Raw genomic sequence first — 25,156 nt, 5'->3', positions numbered from 1 at the left:
ATGTGTTTCAACAAAGCCCCATGTGATAAATCAGGTAACGAGCTCTCATTGCTAACCGCATGGCCACTGCTAGCACTAGCCTCGCTCGAATCAGTACATTCTTCCGTAAAACCTCGAGAATGGTCCGGCTTGTTCTGTTTTGACGGCTTGGGCATGATAAAGAAGCAATAAAGCAACTAAATAATGACTTGAGAAGGATGGGCGAAGGTAAATAAAGAACAGCAAGAACGTTGAACGGGAGAGTTGAAAACGCGACTGATCAGTCCGCTGCCATTACCGGAAGTCTCTTATTTCATTTTTATATAAAGTACCTATTGAGACAGCATGACATTTTCATGTATAGTGTTCATACCTAGTAAGCAGTTCTTGAAAGTTTCATGGCAGTGTCTGCAGGTTTCCAGTTTATGTAAGCTCATTTCCACAACAGATAAAATAAATTAAAAAAGGTATATCTCAAAAACAGAGATACAGAGGTATTGCTGTATTTCCTTTCTACATGCTCTATATGTGATCTCTTGTGTCTTCTTGTCTCAGTGGCGTTCAGCGAGGGCCGTGTGGTGAAGGTACCGGTCAGTCCTCTGATGCATGTCGAGGGACAGGCCGTCTCCATCCGGTGCAGTGTGTCCGACTACCAGGGGCCCCGGGACCAGGATTTCGAGTGGTCCATGATCCAGTCCGGTGATAAATTGCTCCATCTCGTCTCCACCTTTGACAATAGCTTCATGGACCCCACAGTGAGGGACCGGGTCAACAGCGGGGACATCAGTTATGAGAAGCTGGGCGATAATTCAGTGGAGCTCAGGTTCAAGAAGGTGCGAGCGACAGACAGCGGTGTGTATCGCTGCAGCACCCCGAGCACAGACTCCGTCATCAGCGGGAACTACCACGCCGATGTGGAGCTCAAAGGTGAGTCAAGATTTAATTACAGTTACAACATCAGCATCGCTAGGGTTTATTTGACAGGGTTTATTTTCTAAACCGAAAATTCTGGATGCACTTGGCCGAAAACCGAAAATGACTTATTATTCATTTCTCATTTTAACATTTTTTTTTGTGTAATTGTATTATTATAAAACTTTTTAATTAAATACAATAAATTCATTAATTGAAATAAATAAACAATAAATAAAATAATCACTTTTATTTAAAGTAACACAAATTGGACAGAAAATTGGACAGAAAATAGGCCTATATTAAAATAATATTAAATATCAATATATTAACATCAATATATCAATATATTATTCTTCATTCAGTTCTGATTTAACTGAGATTTACTTTTTGACCAATTATCAAAATATAGTCCTACAAAGCTATCATTATCAGAGCATGTGAGCAGATAACAGGGAGTGGATCAGTGAACGATTTAATGTTATCTGCTCACATGCTTTGATAATAATAGCTTTGTAGGACTATATTTTGATAATTGGTCAAAAAGTAAACACTTGTTGCACTTTAATGTTTTTTCTTTTTATGTTTTTTCTTTTTTGCACAGAGAAAAAAAATGTGTAACCCTCCCACACCTTTTAATTTTATTCCTTTGATTTGTCGTCTCATTCGTTTCTTTGCTAGATTTTCTCATGTCTGCTCATGCTAAGTTAAAATTAGTCAAGTTAACGTTTTAATGTTTTTGTTTTTTCTCACAAATGTATGACTTTTGGAAGTGCAATTTGATTACCATATGCAGTTTTATTAAAGTTGAATTAGCTAACCTTCTAATGTCATTTTTACTCTTCAAAGTGTACACTTGCAGGAGTTGATTATAATTTATTTACTGTTAGCCCCATAAATAACAAAGAAGATAAACAATATTTAAAAAGTATATGATTATCTAACATATGACTAATTAAAAATTAACCACAAAACAAAACATGCTAAATGGGGGATATCTATATCTAGCATAAAAAAATTAACTGTCAGAATGTCGTCTCTCAGTTGCTGAATGTTGCGCAACAACGTTGTTACAGCCCTGTTGCGCCTTACGTTGTTACAACGTTGCGAGCACTTAGACAGCGACGTCGCCATAGCAGAAATGCAACGTGCCACAAGGTAAATGTGTTTGCTGGGTACTCACCATAGACAGTATATAAACTGGACACAGCGACCCCATAGGTTTCAACGGAGAAAAGTGAAGTCAATTAGAAGCACTCATTTCCTGATGGCTGAGCGTACTGCGCAGACTCAAACTGAGCTTGACGACGTGGATGTGACGTGAGCAGCCTGACAGTTGTAAGTCTTCTAGTAGCTGTGCCAAGCGAAATCTGAATCATTCCCTTTCGAATCTTGCAGAGACGGAGAGTGTGAGTAGGAGCTGTCCATGAGCTGGAGCAGGAGCAACTTTATGACTCTCTATGGGCTTCTCCCTTGACTTTATCAGACTTTATGCCTCCACGTCCCCCGATTGACTGCGAGCTTCTCCTCCTGTCTATATGGTAATTTCCAGAGAGTCGCGTGGTTATGACGCAATCGTTAACATATTTTGACAAAAACTGCTTCTACGGGGCCATAATGTAAGATACAAGGTAATGGAGCCTTTTATACATTGTCGTGTTTCTTTAGAAATAAACAATGGACAAATGGACGCCTCTTTAAACGCCTCAGATGTCAAGTTATTCGCTGTCAAAGTGACGCCAAAATGAATGGGAGTCAATGGAATGCTAACAGCAGGTGATGGCTTGTTAGCCAATGGCGGCCCCCGGGGGGCGGTACGGAATTCGAGAGCTTGATTACCCCCCTGGTACTCACCAAGGTTATTTCTGTAAACGAACACTGAAACTAAGACTAAAACTATTGGTCAAAAAACATTTTCGTAAACTGAAATAAAATAGAAATTTCAACATAAATGAAAAACTAAAACTAAATGAAACTAACAACAGTTACTGGAAAACTAACTGAAACAAAATAATAATTAGCAAAAATAAATAATCGTTTTCGTAATTATTAAGCTGTCATCCTCTAGCCCCGGGGTTTTCAAAGTGGGGGCTGCAGCAAATTGGCTGCTACAAAAATATTTGTTAAAATGAGTATTGCTATGAAATAGCATTATAATAATTTGTTACATAGCCTATCTGAACATTATGGGGCGGTTTCCCGAACAGAGATTAAGCCTAATCATAGACTAAAATTGCCCTTTAAACCAGATTAACAGAAATCTGCTTTCTCTGTCAAGGCTTTAAATAGTCCTAGATTTAGTTTAGTCCAGAGTTTAATAAGCTGATTTCCTGGAGGAAGACTAGAGTTACTCCAGGACTAAATCGAGCTTTAAATTAAACGTACCAGGAGGCAGGTTTAACTTCAGATTAACATTGTGTTTCAAAGTGGACACGTGTATTACTTGGATACACACACACACACACACACACACACACACAAATATATATACAGTCATGGTCAAAATTGATGGCACCCCTGATAAATATGATAAAAAATGGCTGTAAAAAATAAATCTGCATTGTTTATCCTTTTGATCTTTCCTTCAAAAAATTCACAAAAATCTAACCTTTCATAGAAGTAAAATAATTGAAATTGGGGGTTAAATCACAATATGAAATAAATGTTTTTCTCCAAAACACGTTGGCCACAATTATTGGCACCCCTAGAATTTTTTATGAGAAAAATATCTCGGAAGTATATTCCCATTAATATTTACATTTTTAAGCACACCAGGGTGACTAGGAACATGAAATTGTCCAGCTATGACTTCTTATTTCACAGGAGTTTAAATATGAGGAAACACAAAGGCCAAATTCCCTTGCTCATCCATCACAATGAGTAAAACCACAGAATATAGTTCTGATGTGCATCAAAAGATTGTTGAGCATCACAAAATAGAAAGTGGCTGTAAGACAATAGCTAAAGAATTGAAAATCCCCATTTTGACCATCAGGGCAATAATTAAGAAGTTATAATCAACTAAAGATGTTACGAATCTGCCAGGAAGAGGACGTGTGTCTATATTGTCTTAATGCACGGTGAGGAGGAAAGTTTGAGTGGCCAAAGACTCTTCAAGGATCACAGATGGAGAATTGCAGAGATTACTGGAGTCTTGGGGGTCAGAAAGCCTAAAAAAAAAAAGAGGTTTCAAGAAAAATCCTCCTCACTCCTCCAAAAATAAACTCCAGCATATTCAGTGGTCAGACACGACTGGATCTTCAAATGGGACCGGAGTCTATGATCAGATGAAACAAATAAAAAGGCTTTTTGGCAGCAAACCCAGCAGATGTGTTTGGTGCAAACAGGGATGAAGAGCACCCCATGCCTACGGTTGAATATACTGCTGGATCTTATATGTTGTGGGCCTATTTATTTGCTGGAGGTCCTGGACATCTTGTTCAGATACATGGTATTATGGATTCTAGCAAATACAAAAAGATAAAAAATCTAAACCTGTCCGCCTCTGCTAGAAATCTTATAATGGGCCATGGTTGGATCTTCCATCAGGACAACGGTCCAAAACAAACATCAAAATCAACACAAAAATGGGTAACTGAGCACAAAATGGGTAACTGAGCACAAAATGAAGCTTCTGCCATGACCGTCCCAGTTCCCTGACCTGATGAATGAACTGAAGAGAAGAAGCACCAACATGAACTTGTGAATCTGAAGGATCTGGAGAGATTCTGTATGGAGGAATGGTCTCTGATCTCTGGTCAGATGTTCTCCAAACTCATCAGGCATTATACACTGTAAAAAAGAATACATTGATTTTATTGATATCTAATTAATAAAAATGAGGCAACAGATTACAAGCAATATTATTAATTAAATTTAACAAATTAGAATTGAGTAATAATTAATCAAATGAATTCCTTTAAAGGTAACCATTTAAAATGAGTAAAATTTACAAAATATATTTTATTGCCAACATTGAAGACACCTGATGTTAACAAGCAGAATCACTGAAGGAGAAAACCATAATTAAAGTCACCATTATGGAGATCCGTGTGTGTTTTAGTTGGGCTCTTGACCCTTAAATTATTAACTTTAAGTTCCCTTTCGAGGGAACTCGCACTGCGTCGTTGAAAATGACTCTTTGGGGACGCTCCCTTAGCGTGCGCCTCTGAAGTATGAATGAAACTATTCCAATCCTGATTGGTGTTGCGTCATGACGTAACATGTGACGGCATAACCGGATGCATAAAAGTGACGCTGGCACAAACACACATTAGCTTTCGCTCTTCAGCAATCGCTCTCTGTGAAACTGTCTGTCTTATTTGATGTTGTTTGTCAGTGAAATCCTCTATATTATGGCGAGTGAAAGATACACTAAGTGTGTGCACCCCTGCCCTATATTTCTCACGGGTGGGGACACGCATCAGTTGTGTGTACACTGTTAGGAGCGCAGCACGCACAGGCAGTTCTCGAGGGGGCTGCCTGTGAACACTGTGAAAGTACTATAGAGTGCTGCGCTCCCACTTGGCTCGCGATCCCCGCGGTTCGGGTCCCGCGTCCGTTGAGGCGGCGCGGCGGCTTAGATTGTGGGGATCGCAGAAGGATCTCGCGGATGAGAACGAGACTGTCGAGACACTTTCATGTTCATCATCCGCAGATTCTATAACGCTCGCTCACGACGCAGAAGCCCGCGATGTGGCTTCTTCTGCCCGTGACGAGTGCCCGATGCTCGAGCTATCTGCTTCTGAGGAACGAGGAACATGAGTCGCACTCGCCGGTGTTGTTGTAACCAAAAAATAAAAAGTTGTCCCACTACATTGCAATACAGAATCTATAGTAGCTCGAAACTCGCGTTAGTCGAGGCAGCGCGTAGATGACGGCTACTCTGCAATAAAGATTCTGTGTGGGTGCGAGGCATGCACTGTCAGCTCCTGAGGGTGCTGGCTGTGGTTTTTAAGAAATATCTCGACGCACACAGCCGTGCGTTTCGGGTGTTTAAGCCTCGCGCCCGTTGACTTTCTGTTCGAAGATATGAAAGCCAAATATATTGTGAACGACTCGAATCTCGCGTTTGTCGAGGCAGCGCTTAGATTACGAGTCTGCAAAAAAAGGGACACACGCGATCTGTGAAATAATACTGTTTGGGTGCGAGGCATTCACAATCAGCTCCTGAGGGTGCTGGGAGTGTTCACTGAGAAATATATCGGCGCGCGTGCAATCCGTGCGCTGTCGAATGTTTCAACCTCGCACCTGATGACTTTCTTCTCGAGGGATGAGAGCCAAATATATTGTAACGGCTCGAATCTCGCGTTTGCCGAGGCAGCGTGTAGATTACGAGACCCTATAAATAAATATTAAAACAGTATTGTCTGGTGATTATGGCTGCATTCAATTCTATGATTTAAAATGATGGAATTGAAATGATGGAATATATTATCTGACTTTAAGAAGTTAGATATTTTAATTCAACCTACCATCCAGACCGTGTTTCACGTATCGAGTGTTTTTGGCTGCATTTAATTATGAAGAATTAAAATGATGAGCAGCGAACGTCGAAAATCGTTTAAGATTTTTCCCTGCTGGTCCTCCGCTTCAGGGTATCGAAAACGAGACGAAGATGGCTGTCCCCCCCCGTGGAGGAATGAGCGAGAATCGCTCCTCCGCGGAGCCCTCAGGAAATCGATGTTTGTGCAGCTTCAAGTGTGCTTCGGGACACATCGGTTTTCAGCGAATGCACGCTGTAAAAGGCGCCCTAAAGGCTTGCTGCCAGGCAGTGTTCGCGTTCGCCCATCGGAACTGTTTTCGATTTATTCCCTGCCGGTCCTCCGCTTCAGGGTGTCGAGAACGAAACCCAAAGAGTCTCCCCTCTGGGGGAGCCCTCAGGAAATCGATATCTGTATCCCGCCGTAAAGTGCGCTTCGGGCCACAATGATTTCCAGCGAACGCACACCGTGGCGTTCACCCCAAACGCTAGCAATAGGGCACCGTCTATGGTCACAAAATCTTTCTCGACTTTTTCCTGCCTGTCCTCTGCTTCAGGAGGTCGAGAATAGTGCTTGAAAAACACCCGAGGTCAGTCTCGAGGGGCTGGTTCCCTTAGTAGATTTTGTAGAAGAATGGCAACGCCTTCCGAATATATCTATATGGGTCCTGAATATTATAAAATATGGGTAAAGACGGCAGTTCGGTCACCGACCTCCCAAGTTTGCTGGGGTGGTACCGACTGCAGTGGTTCCAGAACAGGCTCGGGTTATGGAACAAGAGGTACAGAACTCTACTGGTCAAAGGGGCCATATAAATTGTTCCCCTACCAGAGAAAGAGTCCGGGTTTTACAGCCAGTACTTTATAGTTCCAAAGGAGGATGGCGAGCTGAGGCCGATTTTAGATTTGAGGCAGTTGAATCGTTCTCTGATGAGATTCAGGTTCAAGATGCTCACTATTCCCATCATCGTGAATCAAATCAGATCTGAGGATTGGTTTGTCACGATAGATCTAAAAGACGCCTATTTTCATGTCTCCATCCTTCCATGTCATAGGAGGTTCCTGAGGTTCGCTTTCGGGGGCGAAGCGTACCAATATCGGGTTCTTCCGTTAGGCCTAGCACTCTCTCCCCGCACGTTCACTAAGTGTATGGATGCAGCTCTGGCTCCACTGAGGCTTCAGGGCATCCGTATTCTGGATTATATCGATGACTGACTCATATTGGCCCAGTCTCGAGATATGGCAATTCGGCATCGAGATGTCGTTCTTGGCCACATTCAGAAATTGGGGTTGAGACTCAACACTAGGAAAATTGTGTTAAAACCAGCTCAGAAAACTACTTTTCTGGGCATAGTATGGAATTCGGTTACGGTGCAGGCACATATGTCTCCCGCACGTGTTGAAATCTATCCTGACCATGGTGTCAGGGATAAAGCTAGGCCAGGCCATCACTGTAAAGCAATTTCAAAGACTGCTGGGCCTCATGGCAGCGGCATCCAACATAATTCCTTTGGGCCTTCTTCACATGAGGCCCCTTCAGTGGTGGCTCAAAGCCAAGGGGTTTTTCCCCCAAGGGGAATCCGTTCCGTATAATAAAGGTTACGCGCAGATGCCTTCGTTCCTTATTAATATGGAAGAAATCTTGGTTCTTGTCCCAAGGGCCAGTATTAGGGGCGTCATGTCGCCGGAAAACCATTTCAACAGACGCTTCTCTCACTGGCTGGGGCGCGGTTATCGGCCGCTTTGCCAGGGTCTGTGGTAGGACCATCATCATTCTTGGCATATAAATTGCCTAGAAATGTTGGCTGTGTTCAGGGCTCTGAGGAGTTTCCTCCCAGACATCAAAGGTTACCACGTCTTGATACGTTCGACAATATATCAGTGGTAGTGTATCTGAACCGACAAGGGGGACTCAGATCGCGCCCTCTATCCAGATTGGCGCATCAGATTATTTTAGGGTCCCAAGGGAAAATATTATCTATAAGAGCAATATATGTCCCGGGGGTTCAGAATCAGGGAGCAGACATCCTGTCGAGGCAGGGGCTGAGGCATGGGGAATGGAGACTCCATCCAGAGGTGGTGGAGCTGATATGGCAGAGGTTTGGACCAATGGAAGTGGATCTTTTGCGTCTCGAGGGACGTCCCACTGTCCACTTTGGTTCTCCCTCACTCATCCAGCCTCGCTGGGGTTGGATGCCATGGTACAGGCCTGGCAGAGGCTTCGCCTGTACGCTTTTCGTGCGATGTTTGTTTGTTTAATATATATATTAATTAGCGCATTTTATTTAATTTTTTTAATTATTTATCTTTTAAAAGCACTGATCTAGAGTAGCACTTGTAATTTCGTTGTGTCAATACACTGTATTTATGCAATGACAAATAAAGCTTGAATTGAATTGAATTGAATTTTCCCCCGATCGCTCTGCTCCCGGGAGTCCTGGAGAGGGTCCGTCAGAAGGGCATCAGTCTTCTTCTGGTAGCCCTGTTTTGGCCGGCCCGAGTATGGTTTTCGGACTTAATTTCACTCCTGATAGCTCCGCCAGGGCAGATTCCTCTGAGGAGGGATCTGTTGTCTCAGGCGGAGGGCACTATATTCCATCCTTGCCCAGAGCTGTGGAAATTGTGGGTCTGGCCTTTGAGGGGGCTCAGTACCCTAGATGCTGTCCATCATCTGGGGTGGTCGAAACCATACTTATCTCTAGGGCTCTGTCTACTAGGAGATTATATGGCCTCAAGTGGAATGTTTTTTCCACTTGGTGTAGAGAACATGAGTTAGGTCCAGCTAACTGCCCAGTGGCTTCAGTTCTGGAGTTTCTTCAAGATCGTTTCTCTACGAATTTCTCCCCGTCCACACGTAAGGTGTACGTGGCTGCTATTGCGGCGTTCCATGCACCACTGAGTGTTGGGCCTTTGGGGAGGCACCAACTGGTCATACTATTTCTCCATGGTACATAGAGGATGAGACTGACAGTCAGGTCCAGGGTTCCTTCCTGGTACCTGGCGGTGGTTCTCGAAGGGCTATCCCTGGCTCCCTTCGAATCCCTTCAGTCGGCTTTGCCTAGAACCTCACGTTCTAGATAGCCTTTCTCTTAGCTACTTCTTATAAAGAGACTGGGAGACCTCCAAGCCCTGGCATTAACGCCAGCTTGCTTGGGGTTTGCCCCGGCGGAGTTAAGGCCATCCTGCATCCGAGACCCAGCTATGTGCCTTAAGTGCAATTTAACATGGCTAGGTCCATGGTCCTGCAAGCATTTCGTCCTCCACCACATGTGTCGGCAGAAGAGAAGAGGTTCCTTGCTCTGCCAGTCAGAGTTCCGAGTATTACCTTGAGAGGTCCTCTTCTTGGAGGAGGTCGGACTTACTGTAGTGTGTTTCGGGTCACCTAATGAGGGGCTCCCGGCTAAACAAACCATAAGTAGGCCTACAAGGTGCGCAATTTTGCCTTCACCTTTGGCCGTAAGGGCTCATTCTACTAGAGGCATGGTGTCCTCTAGAGCCCTCCTCTCGGGAGTGCCCCTCCAGGAGATCTGTGAGGCAGCTGGTTGGGCTACCCCACACACTTTTATCAGGTTTTTTAGTCTGCACCTTCCTAGTACGCCTGGCGCACATGTGCTCTCGTCCTAGCTGGGTGCCTGAGATCAGTTTCACTCTAGGGCAGGCCTTTTCTCGGTGCGTGGCCTAGTGAGCATTCGTTCCCCAAAGAGTCGTTTTCAACGACGCAGTGCGAGTTCCCTCGAAAGGGAACGTCTCGGGTTATGACTATAACCCTTGTTCCCTGAGAAGGGAACGAGACACTGCGTCGTCCTGCCACGCCCCTCAATGCCTGAGAGCGGCTTGCTTCATCGCTAGGCTAATGTGTGTTTGTGCCAGCGTCACTTTTATGCATCCGGTTATGCCGTCACATGTTACGTCATGACGCAACACCAATCAGGATTGGAATAGTTTCATTCATACTTCAGAGGCGCACGCTAAGGGAGCGTCCCCAAAGAGTCGTTTTCAACGACGCAGTGTCTCGTTCCCTTCTCAGGGAACAAGGGTTATAGTCATAACCCGAGACGTTTTGTTCGGCTGCTGTACATGAGTTATAACAGCCAGATGAACAAAGAGAAAAGGTGATGTAATAGCGTTGGTTGTGTTTTAACATAATCATTATTTCACAATCATTTGACCTGAATCACGGAACTCATAGAGTCCAATTTATGAGTTAGGTGAACTATATTAATTATAGCAGCACTGGCCTTGTACGGCATAATATTTTTTAACTTTTACAATGTAAGGCAAATAATTTCTAAAAAGTTTCCCTTTCATAAAAAGAAGACACACAGACATCAATAATCAGCCTGTGAATCTCAACAATGGTGACATTTATAAAGCATGTTGCAGTGCATTCTGGGTTCCACCAATCAAAACTCATTCATGGCTCCCATCATGCATTGCTGCATGAATAAATAATGAGCTTATGTTCATCTGTTTGTCACCATTGCTGAGATTCATGCGCAAAATCTTGATGTGTGTTTGTGCCAAAAAAAAAAAAAATATATATATATATATATATATATATATATATATATATTTTTTTTTATTATTGATTTGATCATTTGGATTTCATTGAAAAGGCTAAACATATTATACTGCTGTAATTAATAAAGTTAACTTAACTCATAAATTGGACTCTATATGAGGTTCAGTGATTCAGGTCTAATGATTGTGAAATAATGATTATGTTAAATCACAACCAACACCATCAGATCATCTTTTCTATTTGTTCATCTGGCTGTTATAACTCATGTACAGCAGCCGAACAAAACTTAAAGTAAATGATTTAAGGGTCAAGAGCCCAACTAAGACACACACTGATCTCCACAATGGTGACTTTAATTATGGTTTTCTCCTTCAGTGATTCTGCTTGTTAACACCAGGTGTCTTCAATGTTGGCAATAAAAGATATTTTGTCAATTTTACTCATTTTAAATGGTTAACTTTTAAGGAATTACTCAATTCTAATTTGTTAAATTTAATTAATAATATTGCTTGTAATCTGTTGCCTCATTTTTATTAATTAGATATCAATAAAATCAATGTATTCTTTTTTACAGATCTGTTATCTTGGCAAAAGGAGATTGCAGAAAGTATTTAATAACAGGGTGCCAACAATTATGGCCAGCGTGTTTTGGAGAAAAACATTTATTTCATAATGTGATTTACCCCCCACATTCAGTTCTTTTACTTCAATGAAAGGTTAGATTTTTGTGAATTTGTTGAATGAAAGATCAAAAGGATAAACAATGCAGATTTATTTTTTACAGCCATTTTTTATCATATTTATCAGGGGTGCCATCAATTTTGACCATGACTGTATATATACACTACTGTTCAAAAGTTTGGGGTCAGTAAGAATTTGAATTTTATTTTTGGGGGAAAGGAATAAAATAAATCAATACTTTTATTCATCAATGATGAGTTAACAATGATTAGTCAATGATGAACTGATCAAAAGTTTCAGTAAAGACATTTATAATGTTAGAAAATATTCTATTTTAAATTGTCATAATATTTCTCAATATTACTGATTATTTTTTTTATTTTTTTTATCAAATAAATGCAACCTTGGCGAGCAGAAGATACTTCTTTTAAAAATCTTTTAAAAATCATAAAAAATCTTACTGACCCCAAACTTTTGACCGGTAGTGTATGTAATATAAATATATGTCTGTGTGTGTGTGTGTATATATATATATATATATTACAAACAGACTTCCAGCATTTCTTTTCTTTTATTCCATAGCTGGTGTGTGCAGTTTATTTAGCTTGCTTAAAATAATTTTCTCTTGTTTGGTAATTTTTTTTTTTTTGATTGCAGCCTTTTTCTCATTCCATTGTTTCCTTGGATTTGCTTCTCAGTTCCATGCAATTTTAAGCTTTTCTTGGTTCATTCCATGTTTTATAGGCAACCTCTATCATGCTAATTCAGATTAGCACAGTTGGTTTTAAATTAATCTGGTTTATTTTAGTTCAGGACTCCATAGTCCAGGTGTAACTAATCCGTACTTAATCTGTGTTACAGAAAGCCATTTTTTAAGACACAATTAACTATTCTAGATTAAGGCCTACTCCTGGCTTAATTTAAACCCTGTCCGGGAAACCGCCCCTATACGTTTAATGTTAATCTTTTAGAGATTAACTGATTGATCGGCTGGTGACCAGAATTTGCCGATTTTCACGTGATTTTCAGTCTTACATATGCCGATTTTATGCCAGTCAAATGCACTCGGGTGCCGCATGATTAACATTGCGCAACATCAGCATCACACATGCACACAGAACACACATGTAGGAAACCTTGTGAATTAAGGCCGTTTCAGACCGCAAGTATGAGCAGCGCGTGAGCAGCGAGAATTGTTTTCGGCGTGCATGTTCAGTGAGTGCATTCACACCGCGAGCAGGAGCAGCGCGTGAGCAGTAGTGAAGCGGAGGGTTTCCGCGCCCAGTCTATTTTTGCTACGCTGCTCACGCTCAATTCCTTACGAGGCCTTCTTGAATATGAGCTCCCACATATTGTGGTTATCAGGTTATAGGCCTCACTAGGCCTTCCTGAATATGAGCTCCCACATACTGTGGCTATCAGATTATAGGCCTCACTAGGCCTTCCTGAATATGAGCTCCCACATACTGTGGTTATCAGGTCAGAGGCCTCACCATGCCTTTCTGAATATGAGTTCCCACATACTGTGGTTATCAGGTCAGAGGCCTCACCATGCTTTCCTGAATATGAGCTCCCACATACTGTGGTTATCAGGTCAGAGGCCTCACTAGGCCTTCCTGAATATGAGCTCCCACATACTGTGGCTATCAGATTATAGGGCTCACTAGGCCTTCCTGAATATGAGCTCCCACATACTGTGGTTATCAGGTCAGAGGCCTCACCATGCCTTCCTGAATATGAGCTCCCACATACTGTGGTTATCAGGTCAGAGGCCTCACCAGGCCTTCCTGAATATGAGCTCCCACATATTGTGGTTATCAAGTTATAGGTTATAAGGTTATAGGCCTCACTAGGCCTTCCTGAATATGAGCTCCCACATACTGTGGTTATCAGGTCAGAGGCCTCACCAGGCCTTCCTGAATATGAGCTCCCACATACTGTGGTTATCAGGTCAGAGGCCTCACCAGGCCTTCCTGAATATGAGCTCCCACATATTGTGGTTATCAAGTTATAGGTTATAAGGTTATAGGCCTCACCAGACCTTCCTGAATATGAGCTCCCACATACTGTGGTTATCAGGTCAGAGGCCTCACCAGACCTTCCTGAAGGTGAGCTGCCACATACTGTGGCTTATCACCAGGCTTTCCTGGATACGAGCTTCCACATACTGTGGCTATCAGGTTATAGGCCTCACTAGGCCTTCCTGAATATGAGCTCACACATACTGTGGTTATCAGGTCAGAGGCCTCACTAGGCCTTCCTGAATATGTGCTCCCACATACTGTGGCTATCAGATTATAGGCCTCACTAGGCCTTCCTGAATATGAGCTCCCACATACTGTGGTTATCAGGTCAGAGGCCTCACCATGCCTTCCTGAATATGACCTCCCACATACTGTGGTTATCAGGTCAGAGGCCTCACCAGGCCTTCCTGAATATGAGCTCCCACATATTGTAGTTATCAAGTTATAGGTTATAAGGTTATAGGCCTCACTAGGCCTTCCTGAATATGAGCTCCCACATACTGTGGTTATCAGGTCAGAGGCCTCACCAGGCCTTCCTGAATATGAGCTCCTACATATTGTGGTTATCAAGTTATAGGTTATAAGGTTATAGGCCTCACCAGACCTTCCTGAATATGAGCTCCCACATATGGTGGTTATTAGGTTATAGGCCTCACCAGGCCTTCCTGAATATAGCTCCCACATACTGTGGTTATCAGGTAGCAGGCCTCACCAGGCCTCCCAGATAGGGCTTGCCCACCGGATTAAGCACTATGCTGAGTCTTACTCTCCGGTATTTTCCCGTCTCTGAGATCTGGGCCGAGTGGTTCACTGCCAGCTTCAGGGCAATCAGGTGAAAGAGACACATTTAGCCGTCTAGCCCCATAGACTCCCATTCATTTTGCACTCATGGGCGATCAACCCCAGTGGAACTCTGGTGGAACTACAACCAAAATTCGGTACAATAGGACTTAATAGAGAGTGCGCAGGCTCTCCGTAGACAGGCTCTGGTTCAAATAAGTAAAACTTTTAAAAGGCGCGTATCGAGACCTTGCGCTTTTCCCCCACTGTGCCTGCGTCTTTTTTTCCGTTTTTCAAAGAAAAAACGCTTTCTGTGTGAACCAGCCCTAAGAAGCAGAAATGGCCTAATATACGGTGGCCGAGAGAGCTCAACGCGCAGCAACTGAAAAAAACACCCGCAAATTAAGATAACATCTTCGTCAGTTTCACAACACACGTGTGCTCCAAATACTCACAACACAACCAAGTACAGAAACGCGCTGCAAATAACACAGACCACAGTAGAAATGTTTCCAGGGGAACCAAATAAGTGACGAACCCGGCTGGGACGTGCTTACAGCTCAAAAGTCTACTTTATTTTATTTTATTTCTTTTAATTGTTGTTGTTGTTGCAAAACATACAGAGATTACATTTTTATGACATGCAACTTGTATACAATATACAAAATGTATTAACAATATGTTCAACGTCATCAGAATACAAATGAGAAAAGAACAATGAGCTGAAAACTAAAATAAATAGAGAAAAAAGATAGAGAAAAAGAACATGAGGGAAAGATATTAATCTATACATCAGTTACATCAGTTACAGTCCATAAGCTCCTATATATATTAGGGGTGACCCCGAATAGTCGAAGATTTGATGCTTCGTTGGGGGAGCCTGATTCGACTACCGATCTCACGGTCGAATCTTCGCAGAGGTGTTATGAAACGAGGATCATGACACTTTGGCTATATGAGGGCGCTCAATGTCTGATTTCACATAGAACTACCGGTTTTCTGTCAATACGTTAATATTCAGCCTATTATGATAATGCTGTATATAAAAATGTGCAAAGAAAGAAGCTTTTAATAAATATTTTTTAACGTGCGTGAATAAATCAAAACACCCCGCGACAGATTTAAGTTTCACTTTCAATCCGTGACCGACAGAGGAGCGTCTTGGCGGCCAGGATTTAAATCTTTAACAATGTCTGGGATAAGAAAATCAAAAGTGTACACCATCAGAAAGGATATTCTCCAAGGCTGGATTTAGCATCAGGAAAACCATGATCGCACTTCTGCCGGCCAACGTTAACAAGTTGGTTTTCCACGGGACATTCTAAAATGCTTAACGTGAAAAAAGCTTTTAAAACGCTTAAAAGGCACTTTAACGTGGCTTAATGTATGTACACAGACAGTACACACTTTATTAAGAAACCATACTATGTGCAGATAAGCAGATGAACCCAGAATATGAACGCAATGCGTTCCTCCTATAGTAAAGCGTTTTCATATTTTAATCTAACTATTTTAGGAGATTAAGGGGCCGCTCACATATCGCGTCTTTTGCGCGCGCAAGTTCGTTATTTCAAATGTAGCCGCGCGGTATGCGCGCTCATAATGGAAGCGACGCGGTCGCGGTGCGACGCGCTCGTTTTTTCCAAGCGCGTCCGCGCCGCATCGAGATAAAAACATCTCAACTTTTCAGAATGCCGCAAGCGCACCGCAGGTCACGTGACAAGAACCAAGCTTAGCAACGACAGACGCCTCCGGAGCGCAACCACCCGAGCGCTTTGGAAAAAGGAGAACGCGGCGCGCCTAGCGTTTTCGACGCGTTTTTATGCGCGATATGTGAGCGGCCCCTAAGTCGTTAAACGTTTTTCACGTTAAGTGTTTTAGAATGTATTTTATCCACGCGCACAATTTGAAAAGACTCCAACGGACACAGAGTGAAAGACTGGATTTGTTCTCTCGATCAGGTAGGGTACAAGTGATTTCAAAACTTTTCAGCTGGTTCTAATTAGATTTTTGGATGCTGTGAACATTTTTAGCTAAAAAGACTGCCACTCCAGTTTAGCATTTATTGTTGTTTCTGCAGTTAAAAATACAAAGTTGAAAATTATGACTAACTCTCGTTATTTTAATAATTTCTTTATTTTAATTTTATTTATTGATCTGTCAGGGTTATCTAATCTAACTATTTGTGGCTTGTGTTTTTTGAATATATGTTCCCCTGCACTTTAGGCATTTTGCACACATTTGCTCCTCATCTTGTGACTTGATTCTGATTTATTTCGTTTTGTATTTTTATTTATTAGAAAGGTATATTCTGTTCTAATTTAACTTAGTAAATCTTAAAACTTAGTAATTTAGTTGATTTAATTTGATTTGCATGTGAAATGTAAATCCTGTCTGCAGTGTGGCCTTTCTGGAGTTATTTATGTTATTTCTAGGGCTGAACGATTTTGGAAAATAATCTAATTGCGATTTAGTTTTACCAATATTGCGATTGCGATTTAATATGCGATTTATTTTTTAAGCTCTTTATCTTTTCTATTATTCAACCAAAACAAGCAATAAATCATTGTAAAATAGGGAAGGGAATAAGGCACCTCTTGAGCCAATACATTTTTTTTTCTTTAATTGATCTTATTAATACAACTTAAAATATTTAATTACATAATTATAAGTAGGCCTACTTATAATAATTACACATTAAACAACTAAATTAAAGGAGAACTTGGTAACTTTTTTTTCTAACTTAATAAAACTGTCTAGAAATCATTTGGATGGTTAAACAACCTGTTCTGGTAATATTGGTGACTTTCCCCGCTCCCCCCAGCGTTCCCAGGTGGAAAACCAACCTTGCAACTTGGGGACTACCGTCCCGGTAAGACAGAAATTGGAAGTCTCGTGAGAAGCGAGAACAAGAACGAGCGCGAGCGCGAAACACGAATTGCTTTACGGCAATTCGACATAAACACACATGCATGTATGCTGTATTACCAGATTACCCACCTCAGTAGACATAGCTCCACTCGATACAGTTGGCTTGCTCCGATCAAAACAAACGCACATGAGCAGCAGTAGAGAGGGGGAGGAGGCCGCCGCAAGTGAGTTTTTTACGACCGTGTTGTGAAATATACGCCCCCCCACAGCTGTAGGGGGAGCTCGTGGGGAAAACATGCGACAACAAAAGGGAAAATCAGCAAAGAAGTGACTAAAGTGCGCTAGAGTTGCCGAGTTCTCCTTTAATACAATTACATATCAGTTTTACATATTACATACATATTTACAATTACATATCCCATTTAATAATTTTAACAAATATAGCTTCAAAACAAATAACAAAGAGGGGAAAAAATATTACAAGCAATAAACAAAGAGTGCTTTCAGCATTTAAGAGTAGGCTCTCTGAACGTTTTCATCTTTTTAAATTATAAGATGTGGTTTGCCCTGTCTGTTTAATAACTTAAGATATAACTGACTGTCACATTAATTTCGCGTCATAAAAGCATTTTGAGATGCAAGTACATTTAACCACGTAGACGGAGTCGCTCACAGCCGCATGCTCAACCGCTCTTCGCAAAGCGCGCGTGAGTATTTGAAATTGAAAGCAGCTTCTGTCGGCGATTTTCATATTTTTAATATAGAAGCCAACTGCATTCCAAAAGACATATGATGCCTTCATAGAACATTTGTAAGTAAAATACCGGCGGGCGAGACCGCGCACTACAAAAGTCTTGTGCAATCTTGTGCAATGAAGCCCGCGAATGTCCTTGTAATTCACTTCAACTTTTCCGAACTTTATCAAAGATTATTTCTCGTAAGGTTCGAGTGGTGTCGTGTGTGTGTGAGAGAGAGAGAGAGGAATTAGAAGTAAGCAGAATACGGTTTATAAAGCACACGCGTCATCACACGTCACACGCGTTTTTAAAACTAAGCTCAGACAGAATCGATGGAGAGAATCTATAACACAATATCACATAAATTAAACATTAACTGTTATTTCCTGTAGCCTATGGCAGGCCTATATGCGTAGCGCGTGCCAAGTTGATGCTTCATCTGCAATACATGGTTTACTCTCGCGTGTCACGTGACCAGACTGTAATCGCAGCTTTGCGGTTAAAAAAATCGCATTTCATCACATCGCGATATTATCGCAAATGCAATTAATCGTTCAGCCCTAGTTATTTCCTAGTTTTATTGATGCGAAATGTATTTATACATTTTCTTCTATATCTTTGTGTGATTTTCTGTACTTCGCGGCTTTGAAATGTTAAAGCCCCGCTAGGGCTGGGCGATTTAAATCGTGAGATTGTTATGCGCATCTCGTCAGTAAAGCCGGTTCCTTGATTAGTAGTAAATCGCCATCAACTGCTTTCAGATGGAGCGGCATTTACTACAAAGAGCCGTAGTTAACTGACAAGCTGAGCCATATCGCATTAAAATCGCGGACGTATCGCCAGCGATAATTAATGCGATATGGCTCAGCTTGTCAGTTAACTACGGCTCTTTGTAGTAAATGCCGCTCCATCTGAAAGCAGGTGATGGCGATTTACTACTAATCAAGGAACCGGCTTTACTGACGAGATGCGCATAACAATCTCACGATTTAAATCGCCCAGCCCTAAGCCCCGCCCCCATACACATGATTCGACTATAGGCAAGACTTGACGATTCTGATTCGACTATGAAAATCCATAGTCGGGGACACCCCTAATATATATATATATATATATATATATACAGGGGGGAAATAAGTATTGAACACGTCATCATTTTTCTCAGTAAATATATTTCCAAAGGTGCTATTGACATGAAATTTTCACCAGATGTTGATAACAACCCAAGTAAGCCATACATACAAAGAAACAAACAAAAATAAGTTCATAAATTAAGTTATGTGTAATAATGTGAAATGACACAGGGAAAAAGTATTAAACACATGAAGAAAGGGAGGCGCAAAAAGGCATGGAAAGCCAAGACAACTGCTGAAAACTTACAGTAATTAAAAAGCAATCCAGTCCCCTGTCAGTGGAAATTAATAACAGCTGGTTCAGTCCCAAATGATGGCCTACAAAAAGGTCTCATTGCCAAGGTGTCACACAAGACACATCTCATGATGGGTAAAAGCAAAGAGCTGTCTCAAGACCTTCGCAACCTAATTGTTCCAACACATAATGATGGCATTGGTTATAGGCGCCATTCTAAGCTTCTGAATGGTCCAGTGAGCACTTTTGGGGCCATAATACGGAAGTGGAAAGACAATAATTTCACCATAAATTTGCCTCGACCAGTGCTCCTCGCAAGATTTCTGATAGAGGAGTGAAAAGAATAATCAGAAGAGTTGTCCAAGAGCCAACACCAAGTTGTATGGTGTTTTTAGGGTAATGTGCACTGCCATTTCTCCTCCAAATATGGTGTGTATTATGGCATCCAAACAGTTCAATTTTGCTCTCATGTGGCCACACTATATTCTCCCTATTTCACTGGCTTTTCCAAATGTTGTGCAGCAAACTTTAAATGAGCTTCAACATGCTTTCTTTTATTTTTTTTATTAAAATTTCATGTCAATAGCACCTTTGGAAATATATTTACTGAGAAAAATGATGACGTGTTCAATACTTATTTCCCCCGCTGTATATATATATATATATATATATATATCCGTGGTTAGCCTATGAATTAATAATTTTTACTTTTTAGTTGCATTTGTTTGATTCTTTGACCATCCTCAAACAATTATTTTATTTTATTTTTAAGAAGTTTTCACAAGAGTTAACTGTAAACTGCAAACATTAAACTTTGTTGAAATGAAATGTCTTTAAAGTGTTCTGTTCACTCTGCTAATATAATTACTAAAACTGAAACTAAATAGGCATATATAAAAACTAAATAGAAATGTGTTCGCAAACTAAACTAACAAAACCATTATTGAAACTAAATAAAACTAAACTGAGATTTATGGGAAATTTGAAAATGATATTAAAATAAAAACGAATTTAAAAATGCAAAACTACAATAACCATGATAGGCCTACTCACCATGTTACAGCACAGTATGGCTATTGCAATCAGAAACTAGTCCAGATAAATTTCATGTCGGCATGTTTTTTAAATGGATGTTGCGTGCGAATGGTACAATCAGGGGCACTGCTAGCAATATTGGGCCCCATGAAAGAATATGAGGTTGGGCCCCCCTACTGCACCCATTCCATTAATAAAATCGATCTCTGGGGGCCCCAAAAGTGCGGGGTCCTTAAAATCGTCCTAACTCCCCCCTAGCGGTGGGTACAATAGTCACTAATGATTAGTGGAGCGTTTCGGCCGTGAGCGACTGAGCAGAGCATGCACACAAAGCTGAGACAGCGCGCGCACACACACACACACAGCGGAACACTGACCAGTCGCTTTGAAGTTGTGCATCTTCGGAAGCGGAACTGGTCGCAAAGTTACAAAACATGTCGCATTGCTGAACATGGAGGGGCGGGGCGGCATATTTTCGCCTTTGTTCTCTTTCGGCCAAATTTTTTATTCCAATCACCAACAGGGGGAGGGTGTTGTGAGGTTTTGTGCTCATGCCTCACAACACCCTCCCCCTGTCGGTGATTGGTTGGAACACTATTTGTTTTGGTTTTGAGTGGTTGGTGAAACCAATTGTTTTTGTGTGCAGATCTCAGAGCCTAGGCTGCCTGCAGAGACGCGTTTTTTGACGGCATGCTTATGGGGCGGGCAGCTAGCGGATAATTAGGAAAGATTAGATGAATGTGATAAAAAAAAAAATTGGGCCTGAAATCACTGATACAACCTTTAAACCCTTTGACACACTTTGACACCATTTAAACCCTTTTGACACACCTTCTCCTGCCTGCTTTAAAGTGTCACTGGACAGTCTGAAGGTTTCTCCAGCCATTCCCAAGTCAGCGGTGTCTGAGGGAGAATCAGTGGAGCTTCAGTGCAACACGACGCGGGGCTTCACAGAGCACACCTTCCTCTCCGTTAGCTGGTCCATCAAGAAAGAGAGTGGACTGTTTGAGGAAATCTTGACATTCGGCCCGGATGATAAGATCAAAGTAGGAAGCAACTATAAGCAGCGTTACACAGACGGGGGGCTTCTCTTGGACCTTCCTGGAGGTGGCTTTTATGGACTAGTCCTGAAGAGTGCGAAGCCGTCAGACCAAGGGGAGTATGTGTGTACGGTCCAAGAGTGGGTGAGGCAGGGAGAAGGAGGAAGAAACTGGAGGAAGATTCAGGAGAAGTCTGAGGAAATAGGAAAGGTTGTGGTTCAGCCCACAGGTGAGTCAAATTCATTTCCCAAAATATTATATTATTTATTATTAATTATTTATTACGTAGAGCATTTTAATTTATTTTCAATTTTAAAATGTTGCCATATACATGTCTTAACAGACTAAAAAAATATTATTACCTATTTAACAGGTTTCTGCATGCAACAAATTACGAAATGACAAAGAGAATGATGGAAGACAAAGAAAAAGAAGTGAACAGCAACAATGTATTTTGTATAAACATATAAACATGTTTTGTATATGTAATTATTTTGATTAGTCAAATTCTTTGTTACCTATGAACATTTTAATTTGTCACATGTAAAATGATCCAATTGTTCATAAATTTTCAGTTAACATGCCTTTTTGTTTGTCTATTTTTGCTTTTTACTAAACTTACTTAGCCAAAGTATTTACTTACTTAATTATATTTACCTGAAAATACCTTATATGCAGTACAACAATGGAAATAGTGAACTGTTGTGTGATGTACCCATGGTACATGGATGTGAGTATGTGTGTATGTTCTAGGACATAAGAAAATGTAAGGGTCATAGGAAGATACTGAAAAGGACATTGGACATCTTGGCCAAATCCAGTTGACGCCATTAATGAGATAACTGATAACACTTTACAATAAGGTCTCATTTGTTAACGTTAGTTAATGCACTGACTAACATTAACAATGTTACAATTTTTTTACAGCATTTCTTAACGTTTGTTAATGTTACTTAATAAAAATGTTCATGTTAGTTCAGAGTGCATATCAGTCAGTCACATTCAACGTTACGTCAGAACTGACTGACGCAATGGGATCTCACCTGAGAGATCTCACTTATCATAAAAGATAAAGAAAGGTTAAATTAAAAAAACATCGAAACTTTTCAAAAAAAAAATCAGTTCCTTTCAAATATACATTTATATTAAAACACCCGCGCCGCGTTTTGACTTTGAAATGCAGTGCTCCTGTTTGTTTAATGATGTCAAAGCCTTTTGGAAAATCTAGTTTGTGGGAGCAGTGTTGATATTGTGAACCAATGTAATATAATTTGACAGCTATCAATTATAGTTTAACCTATCCATCTTCACTGTCACGCTTAGTAACACATACAGCTGTGCCCTAATTACAGGGCAACAGTGAAAAGGGGCCCCTCTCAAACAGTGTCATAGCAACATACGACATAAGTATTGCGGTATATAAAAAATTCCTATCAAAACAAAACTAAACACTGGTATTCGGTATGAACCGGTATACCGCCAAGCACTAGTTTTTAATTTACTAGAGAAAATGGTGCCTATACTGCTAGTCATTTCAACAAGCCCATTGTGTTCATGCGTACTCTGAGCAACTGAGACCGATCAGGCATTTATGAATCTAACTATAGAGGTTGGGATAATTGTATTAGTCGATAACGCGGCACAATATGGCAAATATCAGCAGTACGCAATATGCACGTTGCAAGGTAGTTATCAGTGACATCAACACTTTCCAGTAGAATATCTATATCAGTAGGATTAGTTCCATGCGATATAAATAAATCTAGTATATAGTTACAACGATGAGTGGGTCTAGTGATGTTTTTCTTGACCTCAAAGGAGTTTAGTAAACCTGTAAAGGCAACCCCTAACACATCATTTGTATTATCTACGTGAATGTTACAAATCTCTGACAACCAATGCTTTATCGACAGTGAACAATAGGTCTGAGAGAAAATCCGCAAACTCTTTTCTATCAACATAGGGCTCTTGAGATCTATACACAGTAGCTAAAGCAAGAGATAGTAGGGATTTTTTTCTTATATCTGAGAGATAAATATTGTAATATTTAGCACAAACATTTCAAACTAATTAAACCTGTGTCCTGTTTTCTGAGTAATATTAAAAATATCTCTATAGATTGTTGCAACACCGCCGCCACAACCAATCAGACGGGGCTCGTGCTTATAACAGTATCCTGGTGGAGTAGACTCGTTAAGTTACCTAAGTTACCTAAATAATCAACAGGTTTAAGCCAGGTTTCGGTAAGACAGAATATATCAAAACTATTTTGTGATAATGTCATTTACAATAACCGCCTTAGGTGTGAGCAATTTAATGTTTAGGAGCCCTAGCTTTAGAAATTGTTTTTGTTGACTAATTTTGTGATTTTCTGGTGTGGCAAGCTCTCCAAGCATTCGTCAGCGTTGTCATGGAAATGGAGTGGATCCAATTGCCAGGAGCTGGAGTCAGGGAATGAGAGCCACCTGAGAGCCATTGGGGGAAGAGGATATAAGCACAACAGAAAGAAACTTATGGGAGACTATATCTGCCAAGACCAGACTAACAGTTTCTCTGGTTCTTTTCTCCTGTAGGCTCCAGTGATTGTTAAGAAACTCCAGCAAGTTGCCACCACTTCACTTCTGCACTGAAGCACCAGTTTTTCTGCACCTTGGAACACCTGCACTAATTACAATCTTTGTCACTTAATAAAGGCACCTCCAGGGTAATTTCACCACGTATAGCCCTCTCTTCTCCGGCCACAACTGGTGGAGAATACGGGCAAGTGAGAATTGAGGACAGATTCTGACCTACACTTTTATGTTTTTCCCCTCTCTCTCTCAGCATCCTACAGATCCGTCTCTCTCTCATTCTCTGGTACCACATGGAGGACATCTTGCGCTGGCTGGCTGAAGTATAACTCCACCAGCAGAGGTTTTCAGAGGAGTTATCTATGCGTCAGGAAAGGTCGTAAAATGCATTTGAATGGCTCCACCTAAAGGCCACCCTGCTAGACAACTGCTCACCAAATTAACAGATCTTGATGATGTAGAGGCCTACCTCCACACATTCAAAATCGTGGCTGAGCGGGAGGGATGGGACGAGACAGAGTGGGCTGGCATAATTGCACCCTTTCTAACAGGGGAAGCACAGCGTGTCGACTATTCAATATCCCTCGCTGATTATGCAGCGATAAAGCAGGAGATATTGGCTCGGGTCGGGCTTTCACCCGTGTGCACAGGACAGCGTTTCTTCGAGAGAGCGTACAACCCTCATGCCCCAGTTCGAGTACAGGCAGTCCAACTCTCCAGTTTAGCCCATCTATGGCTTCTCACTGGTCAACCCACTGCATTGCAAGTCGCCGAGAAAGTGGCGGTGCTTCGTTCTCTTTCCTGAGAACACCTGAAGGCTTTGGTGATGTGAAATCCAGAGTCACTGAGTGAGTTGGTGCAAGTGCTAGAATTAGCAGAGGCGGTTCTAGCACAGGAAATCTGAGAGAGAGCCGGAGGGTATCCCCGGAGGGTGTTTAATGACAGATGATCGCTAAAGGGCACCTCTAGGCCAGTAGGCAGACCAGTCATGACAGGGCTCCATGGTGAGCCCATGCCAACCGATCCCAACCCACCAGAAGTGCTGGCCAGGCTGGCAAGTTGTAGTGTGCACTGTGGTATACCCTCTGGGGCGTCAGAAAGGAGAGTGAGAATTGATGGGTGCCTAGAGAAGGCGTTATCTGATTCTGGCAGTTT

General features: G+C 41.5%; 1 protein-coding gene across 1 annotated transcript; it reads left to right on the top strand.

The window, feature by feature from the left end:
- LOC311298889 (prostaglandin F2 receptor negative regulator-like) lies at positions 1-24,061 on the top strand (the record flags this gene model as incomplete). Its single annotated transcript, XM_084422216.1, has 5 exons — positions 1-34; positions 535-906; positions 21,244-21,660; positions 23,816-23,877; positions 24,005-24,061. 5 exons carry the CDS (start codon positions 1-3, stop codon positions 24,059-24,061), a joined length of 942 nt encoding a protein of 313 aa, XP_084278342.1.
- Between the last annotated feature and the right edge of the window lie 1,095 nt (positions 24,062-25,156).

Source organism: Rutilus rutilus, assembly GCF_951802725.1.
Source record: "Rutilus rutilus genome assembly, chromosome: 10".
Taxonomy (NCBI): domain Eukaryota; kingdom Metazoa; phylum Chordata; class Actinopteri; order Cypriniformes; family Leuciscidae; genus Rutilus; species Rutilus rutilus.
This window is presented reverse-complemented; position numbering and strand designations above follow the sequence as displayed.